Genomic DNA, 13,221 nt, shown 5'->3' with positions numbered 1-13,221 from the left:
AAGTGGCAGGTGACAACACAGCGGCCAATCAGCTCCTGTCATTTTTTCAAACCCAGCCTCTAACTGGGCAGTTAGGAGCTGATTGGCTGCTGCATGATCACTTCATCAGGCGTAATACAACTGCCTCTCTGTTCTAATGACCCCCACTATGCCCAACACATTAATGATGGGATACAGAGACGGATCTGTCCATGGTCATTACCATCTAGTACATATTAAGTGCTGATACACTGAAGGGATCGCAATACAGACAATGTAATAACCTGTAACCGAAATAGTGATGGACCTGCACAAATGCATCGAAGGCATCTTGGGGGGAAACGCCATTAAAATAAAAGTGTAGTAAGGTTTGTGTTTGGGTCATTAGAAGTTGGAGGCAGCCTAGGGGGCTGTATGTGGCCCTTCCAGTAAAGCGATCACACCAAATACACAGATATACCGGATGGGTCATGGAAACAAAAACTGTGACACACATTCTAGAGTAATGGACTCTCCTTTGTGAAGGGGACTCGTGTGCTAGGAACGGGGTCTTACCAAGAGCATAGTCCTTTGTAATGATCTCCTGAACGATACGGAAGGCCACCAACAGGTTACGAGGGTCCTTTTCCCCATCCATGACTTGAATAAAACCAAAGGTGAAATCTGCTCCTAGTCCCTTTAACTCTGCAGGTAGACGGAACATCAGTGTACAGAGAGACGTGGAGAGGCTTGTGTACGGCTGCTATATATACCTCCTCTCTGATGACATATCTATAGCCAGTATATGACATACTGACATCAGCAGCCTACTAGAGTGACTGACCTATCAGAAGAGCAGCCAGAAGCAGCGCGGTTTTGTGCTTTCTCTCCATTGTATAAATGACAGGACTACAGTGTTACCACCCACATACAATGCCCTGTGTTTTATTTAGGGTAAATGGAATCTATACTATTTACATTACATTATAAAACAGAATATTAACAATACTAGCTTTGGGTGAAACACGTAAATGGTCACCATACACCACAGGTTCTCAAAGTCGGTCCTCAGAACCCCGCACAGTGCAGGTATCATCACAGAATCACAAGTGAAATCATTAGCTCCACCTGTGGACCTTATAAAATGTGTGTCAGTCAGTAATGAGCGCACCTGTCGGGCGACCTGGAAAACGTGAACTGTGTGGGGTCGGGAGGACCGAGTTTGAGAACCACTACCATATCCACATTCATGATGTCGGCAGCATGCTGACAACGTTGACAAGCAATTTTAAACCACTAACGCGTCGTACGTCGACATTTGCTTCATAACAAACTAAATTTGAAAATATGGTTCTAATATAGACATTATAAGTTTTACCTTCTTCACGGATCCTCATAAAATTAGTGATGACCATATACACGGTATGACGATCGAGCATCATTAATGACTGCAAGAAAGTAAAGTGTCAGCGCTTAGTGTTATATATATTTAAAAAGACAAAATCTTAATAGAGAAAGCTGGACGGCTACCTGCACATGGACTTCTTGGAATATGGATTTCAGCACGGACACGGCCCGACCGGGCGGGAATACCTCAGACAGGCTCTATTGTAAAGGGGAACATACAGGTTATCAACGCACATTGTCCTTATAAACACACCTTCATGCTTTACTGTACAGGCTGGTATTCAATCCTGGCCGAAATTTGCGCTTGTGGAAAAAATCAGCAACTTTCACCCGTTTTTTGGGGCTATTTTGATTCACCTTATTCAATTTTCCACGTGGGCGAACAATCCAGTATCGGTGAAAACCACGTGTCCGCAAATTCACATGGTTTTGGCAAATTTGCGGCGGTTTTAGTCCAGACCGATTTGCTCAAAAAATAAAAATTATGCAAAAAATTACTCAAAAATGAGCGAAAATGACTGATTGAATACTGAAAGGTGAATCTTCGCCCCACAGAACCACACTATCACAATCTAATCTTTATAGGGACATAAGTGAACATCACTGATTTAATTTTAAGGTATGTTCGCCTCCACGATTCCTATATAAACTCTTTCAAAACTTTTCTATTTAATCTCTATGGGGGTTATGTGTAGTAGGTTCAGTGTACAAAGAACCAGCATAACTTCCGCAAGATTGTAGGTAAATTTAAATGAACGGTTGCCATGGCACCCAGGTAGTGCAGTTGTTAATGACATGTCACAGCGACAGATGGCAGTTACCGATCAAACAGACTTTAAGATAGTCCTGATCCCTTGCATCTGGGATGGCTAGTTAATTTATGCCCACGCGTGCAATAATGTGGGCAAGTTTCTCATAAGATTTCCGTGGCGATTTGGATGACAAATGTACTTGGGTTGAGTATGCGGTATATAGGATCGTTAGAAATCACTTTCAAACCATCTCCGGTAAAACGGCAAAAAAAAAAGATAAAAAAAACAACCCGTTTCATACTAAAATTAAAAAAAGGTAACTTGCACTTTCCACAACCTGCAAGGCTATTGCATTTGGTCCCGAAGCAACTGCCAATTGCACTTAACTAGATCTACCTGACATAAATCCTGCCCGTGGCACTATCACGGAGATGTGGCTGTGTGGTACATGTTACTTACCAGAGCCTTGAGTCCCTGAAGGACATACGGTATGATGACGTGATGATCCTTTAGCCGGTTTTCATAGAACTCAACCAGGACCGCCACTAAATGATGGAAAGTGTGATTAGAGAAAGCGAACGTCAGTACCGGCAGATGTAAGGGTTGGCCGGGCTACCCTCACTGAGGTGCCCAACAAAAGAGACATGCCAATTATAGACCAGTGACAGCACCAAGGGGCGGTCTCAAGTGTCTTTATTTTGATATACTTTTAATATGCCATAGCAAAGGAGACTCAATTAATTATTGCATGAGATTGCTACATAGCAGACAAAGATGCAGCATTGTGCCTCTGCAGCACCTAAGACACCACGGCCAGAACCACAGCGTACAAGGGTGCCGCCACTGGCTGCGACACGCCTCCAAAAACGAGCATGTCTGTCATTTAGTACCCGTTACCTCCAGCAAACACCATGCGTCCCAGTACACACTACGACCAACCTGGTAAGACCATCGCAATACATTCAACAACAGAAAGAACATCCTCCAACTGCAAAAATATCAGAATTACTTCCAGTCTCAAAGGCCTCCTACTACGGTACAGTACGATACGATACGATACATGTTTCATTGTGGGGGTCGGGGATTCGATTGCTGGGGATATGCTGACAATTATCCCCTTGATGCAAGGCAGCTTGCATATGGACTGCTTACTGTATTGCCAAGACCACAAGTTCTCCTGCATAGTAACCTGTGGCAAGTACAGGGAAAGCAGATCGAGCCATCGTGCCCGGTGCTAAGATACAGATGGAGCAGACTGTATCTTTGCAGGGGCTGGCGGCCGGCTCTCGCCAGGGGCAAGCTCACGAGACGCCTCCCCGGGTGCCCCTCGCTGTCCCCCCATCCCTGCCCGTCTCCCTGAAGAGGAGACGGGCAGGATGCTGCTGCGGCGCCGTCCTGAAACTGGGACACACACGTGCGTCCCAGTCACATGGAGCGCCTCTGTGCCGGCGATCACCAGCGCAGGCATGCTGGCGATCCCCGGCCAAGGATCAGAGGCACTCCATCTGTAGCCTGCGAGGGTCTACGTTACTACAGATGGTGGTCACAGACCATGGCATATACAAGATGTGGCCTTAGGAGCCTGTTAACTTACTCGCCAACTGTCAATCAAGTCAGTGTAGATACTCTATACCAGGGCCCTCCAGATGTTGTTGAACTATACATCCCAGAATGCTTTGCTACAGTTTCAGCATGACCAAATAGCAAAACTGTAATCCTACTCGTCACTTTAAGCACAGTGCGAGTGAATCATCCTTAAATATGGCAACGTGCGGAGATGACACGAACCACATGAATATGCATTCCTGTGCAGAGATGGTTCATGATACAGAACGGGCTTGCAGTATTGTATGGCTGTAATGGGCCATCCATATCCGCTCTTCCCATGACATTCTGGATAGGAGACGATAAGATCTGGCAGTGATGAACGGACCAAAGAGCCGTAGCGTTTGATCGCATTTATTTCCCGTGCGCATCTTCTTTTTTTTCCTATTTTGGCCACCCACTATGTCAGCTGCTCACTCCGTGTGCTGTGTGTGCTGTTCTGCTGATGGTAATGCTTGATAAGGAATATTTACAGGAGCAAGCTCTGCAGAGCTTTGGAAAACATCTGGATGTGCCCATTAATAGACAATTACACAGGAACAGAACCCCCTTCCCCCCACCCCTCCCCAACTAAATCAATCCTAACATTTGTTCTGACACAGCGGAATGATCACAGTAAATGTAAGAGTGTCCTGATGGTAGCCTATATAATGGGAGTTGCTCGCTAGTGACGGCTGTACCTTCTTTCTCTCTCAGTCTGGAGTAGCACTGTAGTAAGACCTGAGACAGAAGCTGCACCCCTCGCCCCCTTGTCCTCGGTTCAGGGTTTGCCAGGCACGACCTGCGGAATAAAACATCGGCAGAAGTTACAGGAGGCTCTCTGTAGGCAGGGAGAGCAGACATATCTATAAAAGGAAGGAATCTTCTCGCTTGGTAAAACAGCCTTCAACCGATGGAGCCTCTCGCGCGCCACTTTCCGCCGGAGCTCACGCGCCACCTCCCCGGTCCCCACCGAAACCCCCCTAACCCTGCTCATCTCCCTGAAGCGGAGACGCAGGGTCACGCCGCCCAGATACTGAGTGACTGGGAGGCGCGCACAGAGCGCACATCCACAGGCCCAGAGCGCACATCCACATCCACAGGCCCAGAGCGCACATCCACAGGCCCAGAGCGCACATGCACAGACCCAGAGCGCACATGCACAGACCCAGAGCGCACATGCACAGACCCAGAGCGCACATGCACAGACCCAGAGCGCACATGCACAGACCCAGAGCGCACATGCACAGACCCAGAGCACTTCATTTCTTAAAGGACACAAAAGTAATCTCAGTAACCCCCCCCCCCCCCCGAACATCACCAGACTGTATACAGATCCCCAAGTCTTATACACAGCACACACACAGACCGGCTTACCCAAGTGCCTCCACCAGCTGTAACACGGTGAATGCCCCATCCTTTACACCTGCAAAACAGAGCGCAAAACTGAGGCACATAGAGGAGGGACGGAAAGCAGTACATGCATTTCTATATCAGTGTATACGACCCCTATGTTTGCTTTATTAATAGAAATAGCTGGAGATGAAACAGACACCTGCATAACCAATAACGCAAAGGGACAGGTGCGAGACTAAGGGGTACATTTATTAAAGCTCCTACAAATAAAAAGGTGATGTTTACCATAGCAACCAATCAGATGCGGTCTATGATTTCTCTACTGCATTCTAGAAAATGAAAGACCGAACCTGTATGGTTGCTATAAGACAACATCACCTTTTTCATTATTCAGGAGCTTTAGTAAATGTACCCCTTATAATTCTCATCCGCCCCAGGAACAACGGGTTGGGATCATTTGGTCTACAGCATGACGGTCAACAGTCATTAGGTCGACATGGGTCTAGGTCGACATTGTTATAAGTCGTAAGGTCGACAGTCAAAAGGTCGACATGGTGTTTTTCACTTCTTTTTTACCTGAATGTCAACATGGACACAGTTTAAAGTGCACCGCATCCCCTCGCTGCACTTTATTCTCCCACCACGTCCTAGTGGATGGTAGGGCATGAAATACCGCCTGTCGGCACATGTTGGCTCAAAAAAACAGTGAAAAACTCCATGTCGACCTTTTGACTGTCGACCTAGACACTGTCGAACTAACAACCTTTCGATCTAGAACCATGTTGACCTTTCCCCATGTCGACCTAATGACTGTCGACCATAATGCTGTAGACCAGGCATGTCCAACGTTGGCCCTTCAGATGTTGTGAAACTACACATCCCAGCATGCTTTGCCACAGTTTTGCTATTAGAGAATGCTAAAACTATTGCAAAGCATGCTGGGATGTGTAGTTTCACAACATCTGAAGGGCCAACGTTGGACATGCCTGCTGTAGACCAAATGACCGCATCCCGATACAACACGTCACTTATTTTCTATTTAAACCCAACAACTTAGTTCAGCCCACAATAAGGCCAAGTCCAGAGAGCACAGGTGACCTATACACTTTAAATTAAAAACATTTTTGTAAAACTCATGTAACAGAGAAAAATAAAACCACAGCGGATCACTATAAATGTTACAGACTGGGAAAGAGCGGAATTGGGGCACCGTAGTATGCAATGTGGCGCAGTCATTGAACGGATCGGTCTGTGAAACTCAAGAGCTGTAATAAATAATGGATTCCATCACAGATGTGAGATTGGTTCCAGCTACAGCGACCAAGGGATTCCCAGCTCACGCTTCCATCAGCGAGCAGAGTCTATGGCAGAATTCAATGACATCTTCACTGGCTGTTAGCAGATTGTATTTCTGACACACACCATGCACTGCTCTATAGCTACTGCGGCGTGTGCTTACACAGACAGCTGCTTTCAGGTAGGCGGCAGACGAGGAGGTGTATTGAAAGATCTATAGTCAATAGGTATACATGCATTTTTCACAGATTTTGGTGTCAGTGTTGACATGAACATCAATTAATGCAGCGCTTTGCTCATTATTGTGCGCTCAGAACACTTTACCGTTGGAGCCCGCATGGATGTTAAAGTCGGCCTGGATGAGTGAGGTCACTGGGTCCTAGAAAACAGGCCGCACGCTGCTCAGCGAGGTCACTGGGTCCTAGCAAGCAGGCCGCACGCTGCTCAGCGAGGTCACTGGGTCCTAGCAAACAGGCTGCACGCTGCTCAGCGAGGTCACTGGCTCCTACTAAACAGGCCGCACGCTGCTCAGCGAGGTCACTGGGTCCTAGCAAGCAGGCCGCACGCTGCTCAGCGAGGTCACTGGGTCCTAGCAAGCAGGCCGCACGCTGCTCAGCGAGGTCACTGGGTCCTAGCAAACAGGCCGCACGCTGCTCAGCGAGGTCACTGGCTCCTACCAAACAGGCCGCACGCTGCTCAGCGAGGTCACTGGGTCCTAGCAAGCAGGCCGCACGCTGCTCAGCGAGGTCACTGGGTCCTAGCAAACAGGCCGCACACTGCTCAGCGAGGTCACTGGCTCCTACCAAACAGGCTGTACGCTGCTCAGCGAGGTCACTGGCTCCTACCAAACAGGCTGCACGCTGCTCAGGGAGGTCACTGGGTCCTAGCAAGCAGGCCGCACGCTGCTCAGCGAGGTCACTGGGTCCTAGCAAACAGGCCGCACGCTGCTCAGCGAGGTCACTGGCTCCTACCAAACAGGCTGCATGCTGCGTAAGGTCACTTGGCAAACCGCACCAGGATAGGATTTGCTTTTAACATCGGTTTCTCCTCCTGACCATCAGGATTTTCAGTGTTCTGAAACATGCCCACTAAGCTGCAGCACATATTAAACCATATGAGCAGCCCCTGCCCTTTCAGTGGAAGAGATGATTGTACGGTGTCCCAGAATAACACTTGGGCTCCTGTTCCACATTAAATGGACAAAGCACATCAACTATGGGACAGAGAGAAGAACCATCTCACTCCTCAATTAGCTGAGAGTTCCTCCCTCCGGGGGAAACATTGCTTATAATCTGGTAATTAGATTTAAGTGTAGATCATCAGAACTACTTGGAACACAGACCTGGTGATCTATCGGCATCTCCGGACACGAAGCAGAGACTCCCCGCAGCCTTTCGCCCCTCTGTGTTCTCCTTCTACCCTGTTACAGTGCATATTATGTGTATATCCCATCTTCATGTTTGAGTTTATGACAGGCTGCATGGACCACCGGTTCTAAGTGACAGGCTGCATGGACCACCGGTTCTAAGTGACAGGCTGCATGGACAGGGACGTTACCGGTTCTAAGTGAACTGACAGGCTACCTGGACAGGGATGTCACCGGATCTAAGTGAACTGACAGGCTGTCTGGAAAGGGACGTCACCGGTTCTAAGTCTGGACAGGGACATCATCGGCTGTCTGGACAGGGACATAATCAGTTCTAAGTGACAGGCTGCCTGGACAGGGACGTCACCGGTTGTAAGTGCACCGACAGGCTGCCTGGACAGGGATGTCGCCAGGTCCTAAGTGACAGGCTGCCTGGACAGGGACGTCACCGGTCCTAAGTGACAGAACCGGTGACGTCCCTGTCCAGGCAGCCTGTCACTTAGGACCGGTGACGTCCCTGTCCAGGCAGCCTAAGTGACAGGCTGCCTAGCCAGGGACGTCACCGGTTCAAAGTGACAGGCTGCCTGGACAGGGACATCACCAGTTCAAAGTGACAGGCTGCCTGGACAGGGACATCACCAGTTCAAAGTGACAGGCTGCCTGGACAGGGACGTCACCAGTTCAAAGTGACAGGCTGCCTGGACAGGGATGTCACCGGTCCTAAGTGACAGGCTGCCTAGCCAGGGACGTCACTGGTTCAAAGTGACAGGCTGCCTGGACAGGGACGTCACCGGTTCTAAGTGACATGCTGCCTGGACAGGGACGTCACCAGTTCTAAGTGAACCGACGGGCTCCATGCTTGGTGATGTATGTTAATATATTTAAGTGCATTTATATGCTAAATACGGATGGATGCTTCTGGCCATGTGTGGGTGTATAAATGCCATATTACAACAACCAAGCCAAACCATTTATAATTTATTCAGGACAAATGTACGCAGATACTTTACCTAAAGCTACAACTGCACAACGTGTTCTGCTTCATTTCTCATCTACGCACTGCTCCATTCAAAGCAGCCTATATCCCAACACTGACCGGATACTTGCAGCCATTGCCGACCAGTAACTTTGGCGGATTGTCCAATAGCATACCAGCCAGCCACACTGCCTCCAACACTCGGCACTCGCTTAATGCGCCTGAGCTTCATATAAAACCAGGCGTGCATCATTTCAATGCTCAGAAAGTGCACTCTCTGCCTTCCCAGTAATCATGGATGGAACATTCAAGTTGTTGATATCCCCCCCATAATTTACTAAGGTAATAGTCCTGAAAGGGGCATACAGCGACACTCCAGGCAGGGAACAGGAACTGCATGGGTTTTCAAAGATAGCGGGTGCTAGAATTAACACTAAGATCTCTTTGATTTATTCTGCGGAACCTTAATTCCCAAAGCAGCCCCTATAAGTTTCAATGGAGGCTGATAGACTGTCGGATTCACTAAGCTTCAACATGCGAGCGGTTTGAAGATGGCACTAGCATATGGTAGCCTATGGGCTACGGTACCGTTAATCGTTTTCAGAGAGGAATCCGGAGATACCCCAAAAAAAACACATGCGCTTGGCAGCGATCTCGCAAGTGTGGTAAGTGCACAAATGCAAACCTGGAAGCAGAGCGGTCACGCAAGTTATCCCTTCCAGCATTTGGGTAGCCTCTGAACACAGACTGACTCCCAACTAGAGATCCTTACAGTACACTTTCCGCACTGAAAATGCTGACTATGCTAAATATGCCCCTGAAAAGTCATTGGTTCGAACAACAATATGCAGATGAGCGGCGACGATGTGGAGCATGTATCATCGCTCGCCCTTTTTGAGCTGAAAGTGGCTCAAAAGACGAAACGGAGCAGCTTTCTGCTTAAAATCACCCAGTGTGTATAGGCCTTTAAACCGTTCCGAGCTTGTTCATCTCAGAAACATTTCTCTGGACAAGTGAATGCTTAGCCGGCAATTGTCCAGGAAACCTGTCCATTCATATTAGCATTAAGCAAAATGGTCCAATTATTTGGTGGAGAGATATTTTATACATGCATTAGAAGTAGTACATGTACTTATACCATGGGATTCTTCTTGAGTCATTATAGGATTACTTAATGATCTGGCGCAGAGGTATTTTATATATGCATTATAAGTAGTGCACGGGTTTAGAACAAGGAATTCTTCTTTAGTTATTACCTGATGATTTGGCACAGTGATATCTTTATATATGCACATTAAAGTAGTGCATGAATTTATACCATGGAATGTTTATTTGGCCATTACAGCATTACCTAAACTCTAAGACGGCTCAGGCATATTTCATACAGCTCTTTATCTAGTGGTGCTGCTAGGATCAGGGCAGGGTATATGTGTACTGGGGCAGTATGAGTGTGTGAGATGTGGGCGGGACGTCGCTGTCACCACCAACATGGGTGGGATTGCACCACTAATGTCACTGTGATAAGGGCGTGCCTGGCCACCACTGTCACTGATGGGGGCTTGTCCAGCAGCTACATAGGTGATGGGCTTCCTCCAAGCTCTCTGGTTGATGTGAATAGATGCTGGGTGCATGCACTGAGCATTTATTAAAGGTACGCAGTGCGAGCAGGCGGTTTAATCTTGGTGCTGCTAAAGGTGTAGGGTGCAATTTGCCCTTTAAAGATCACGGGGCTTTGCCTATGAACAATAGGAAAAGCCCTGCTCTGCACAGATTGCTCAGCACACATCGTGGTGGCACTGTGTGTAAGGGGCTTAACACTGCTCCTTACCTTTATAAGTGTGAGTGGGGGATTCAAGTGCTCTGCACACTGACAGCCAGAAGATGGTGGCCCGAAGGAGTAATTAAAGCATTACTTTGTTTGGGCGCACACAGCTGCCGGTGCTCATGTTACCGTTATGTTGTTCCGTCAGTCTGACATAAACTACCGAAAATTTTACCAAAGTTACAGGTTCACATGGTTCAGGCAAACTTCAAAGTATCTGCTACATAGTAAAGCCTGTGTGTGCTGTGGGTTGTGCAGGAAGTGACTACTCACACTTATTAGGTAATTGAGGTTAAGTCTCAGTAGGTGGAGCAGTGACACAATTGCTACCAATACAGACTATACACATCTCATGAAAATACAGTGGGGAGAACAGAAAAAAAAGCTCAAGAGTGAGTAAAGAGTGAAAAATCAACCAATCATGTTCTTGGAAACATATGGGGTAAATGTATGAAGCAGTGATAACAGTGGAGAAGTGCGGGGAGAAAATACAAACTACACACAGTTAGGGCCATGGTGGGAATAAAACCCATGACCTCAGTGCTATGAGGCGGTAATGCTATTACACTGTCCCTACTGTACTTGTAAAGATGAAAAAAATGGCATGCACAACCCAAGACAGGACAAATTTAAATTACATACTGTATATAATATCACAATAAAATGTGCATACCACTGTTACAAACATCAAATTATTATTATTATTATTATTATTATTATTATACTTTCTACAAGAATTTGCAGAGAGCTAAACACAGATACACACGTCGACGGCATTTCAGAAATTTAATAAGTTAGATGTATTGTTACTAGCGTTCATTCTAGCACCCTGAAGTCTGGTCTGTAACTCAACACTTATATACAGACCTGACTTTGCTTTAATCAGCAAAGCAGTGTGTGACAACCGAGACAGGAAAGAGGAACTGGACAGGTTTTGAAAGGTGTAGGGCAGGCTTTCCCAACCACGGTCCTCAAGGTACACCAACAGTGAAGGTTTTAGTGATATCCAGGCTTGAGCACAGGTGACTTAATTAGTACCTGAGTGATTCTGATTAATCATCTGTGCTGAAGCTTGGATATCACTAAAACCTGCACTGTTGGTGTGCCTTGAGGACCGTGGTTGGGAAAGCCTGGTGTAGGGGGAATGCCCCACTGTCAGTGTGTAAGAGGGAGGGGCCATGCCCCACTGTCATTGTGTAAGAGGGAGGGGCCATGCCCCACTGTCATTGTGTAAGAGGGAGGGGCCATGCCCCATTGTCAGTGTGTAAGAGGGAGGGGCCATGCCCCATTGTCAGTGTGTAAGAGGGAGGGGCCATGCCCCATTGTCAGTGTGTAAGAGGGAGGGGCCATGCCCCATTGTCAGTGTGTAAGAGGGAGGGGGTCTGGGTTCAAATACCACTGTGCGAATGGGGAATAGAGAGGTAATGCAACACTATCAGTATGTATGGGGGGTGGGGGTCATGCACCACTATCAGTATGTATGGGGGGGGAGGGGTCATGCACCAATACCAGTGTATAAATGGGGGGAGGGGGGTCATACACCACTATCAGTATATATGGGATGGGGGTCTATGTATGGGAGGTGGGGTTCAGGCACCACTATTAGTATGTATGGGGGATGTGGGGGTGGCATTCACTTCTATCAGTATGCATGGGGCTCATGCGGGTAGGGTGTGCAGATTCACACAACCCTACACATGCACAGGTCGGGTGGGGGTGATGTCATACCCCCATTATAGCAGGATAGTGGGCCCAACCTCAGGAACCCCAATAACACCAGCTCCCCGACCTCACCTCCTGACACCTCAGCAGCCTTGCTGTCTTGCTGCCCAGACACGAAGTCCTCCACCAGCCCCCACAGCGCGCTCTGCGCTTCAGCCATTGCACTGCTGCTGCAGGAACGGGGGCACCGCGCATGCGCAGATCACACACACGGCGAAGCCTGCATCACGTGACAGGACGCATGGCAACTAGAGCGCACTAGAGACCGAACTGTGAATGCGCCGCTGCTCATATTCAATATGATGTCATGTAAACAAACAGAGGACTACGGGAATATGGCCGCCGTCGCACATATTACTGAAGCGCAGACTTTCGGCTCAAATAAGATTTCCAAAAGGTTCTACGTAGAACTGTCACGTGACACGATTTTCATTCAAAATCTAAAACTTTATCGACACTCCACAGGTATTGTATGTTGACATTGTATTATAAGATTTTGGGTAGACCTATGAAGCAGTGATAAGGGAGGATAAGTGGTAAAGTGTGTGGTTTTTATCACCGGCCAATCAGCTCCTACCTGTCATTTTTCAAACCAAGCCTGTAACTTCACAGTTAAAAGCTGATTGGCCAGCGATAAAAAAAAACCAGAAACTTTATCTAGGGTTACCACCCGTCCGGGATTACTCCGGACAGTCCAGTAATTGGACCGGGTGTCGAGTCCGGACAGGTGCCGTTACCGGACTATAGAATGTCCGGGAACTGGAGACCAGACTGTAGATCCTGCGCAGCGCTGCCGGGGACAGACAGCTAGAGACCGGCAGCGCTGCGACTGTGAGGAGAAGGATGAGCAGTTCCGCCTGTGACTATTTCAAATATCGCGCCTGCCCTGCTCGCAGTCAGCCAGCCAATCGGGTGCGGCGGCTCCTGATTGACAGCTGGACTGCGAGCAGGGCAGGCGCGATTTTTTAAATAGCGCGACGGC

At 48.0% G+C, this 13,221-nt stretch overlaps 2 protein-coding genes across 2 annotated transcripts in view; one reads left to right on the top strand and one right to left on the bottom strand.

Annotated features, from left to right (window-relative positions):
* MMS19 (MMS19 cytosolic iron-sulfur assembly component) overlaps positions 1-12,493 on the bottom strand; it is a 49,768-nt gene extending 37,275 nt beyond the window's left edge. Inside the window, exons 1-7 of the mRNA XM_083149599.1 lie at positions 12,312-12,493; positions 5,079-5,127; positions 4,403-4,503; positions 2,577-2,662; positions 1,489-1,563; positions 1,337-1,406; positions 535-663 (exon numbers count right to left, since the gene is read on the bottom strand). Of these exons, the coding sequence (XP_083005725.1) occupies positions 535-663; positions 1,337-1,406; positions 1,489-1,563; positions 2,577-2,662; positions 4,403-4,503; positions 5,079-5,127; positions 12,312-12,399 (598 nt within the window). The 5' untranslated portion in view covers positions 12,400-12,493. The remainder of the gene's footprint in view (positions 1-534; positions 664-1,336; positions 1,407-1,488; positions 1,564-2,576; positions 2,663-4,402; positions 4,504-5,078; positions 5,128-12,311) is intronic.
* Positions 12,494-12,535: 42 nt separating this feature from the next.
* Positions 12,536-13,221, top strand: part of UBTD1 (ubiquitin domain containing 1) — a 55,303-nt gene continuing 54,617 nt past the window's right edge. The window contains exon 1 of the mRNA XM_083149600.1: positions 12,536-12,704. Within this exon, the coding sequence (XP_083005726.1) occupies positions 12,539-12,704 (166 nt within the window). The 5' untranslated portion in view covers positions 12,536-12,538. The remainder of the gene's footprint in view (positions 12,705-13,221) is intronic.

The sequence above is a fragment of the Crinia signifera genome, chromosome 6 (assembly GCF_055691185.1).
Source record: "Crinia signifera chromosome 6, ASM5569118v1, whole genome shotgun sequence".
NCBI lineage: Eukaryota > Metazoa > Chordata > Amphibia > Anura > Myobatrachidae > Crinia > Crinia signifera.
This window is presented reverse-complemented; position numbering and strand designations above follow the sequence as displayed.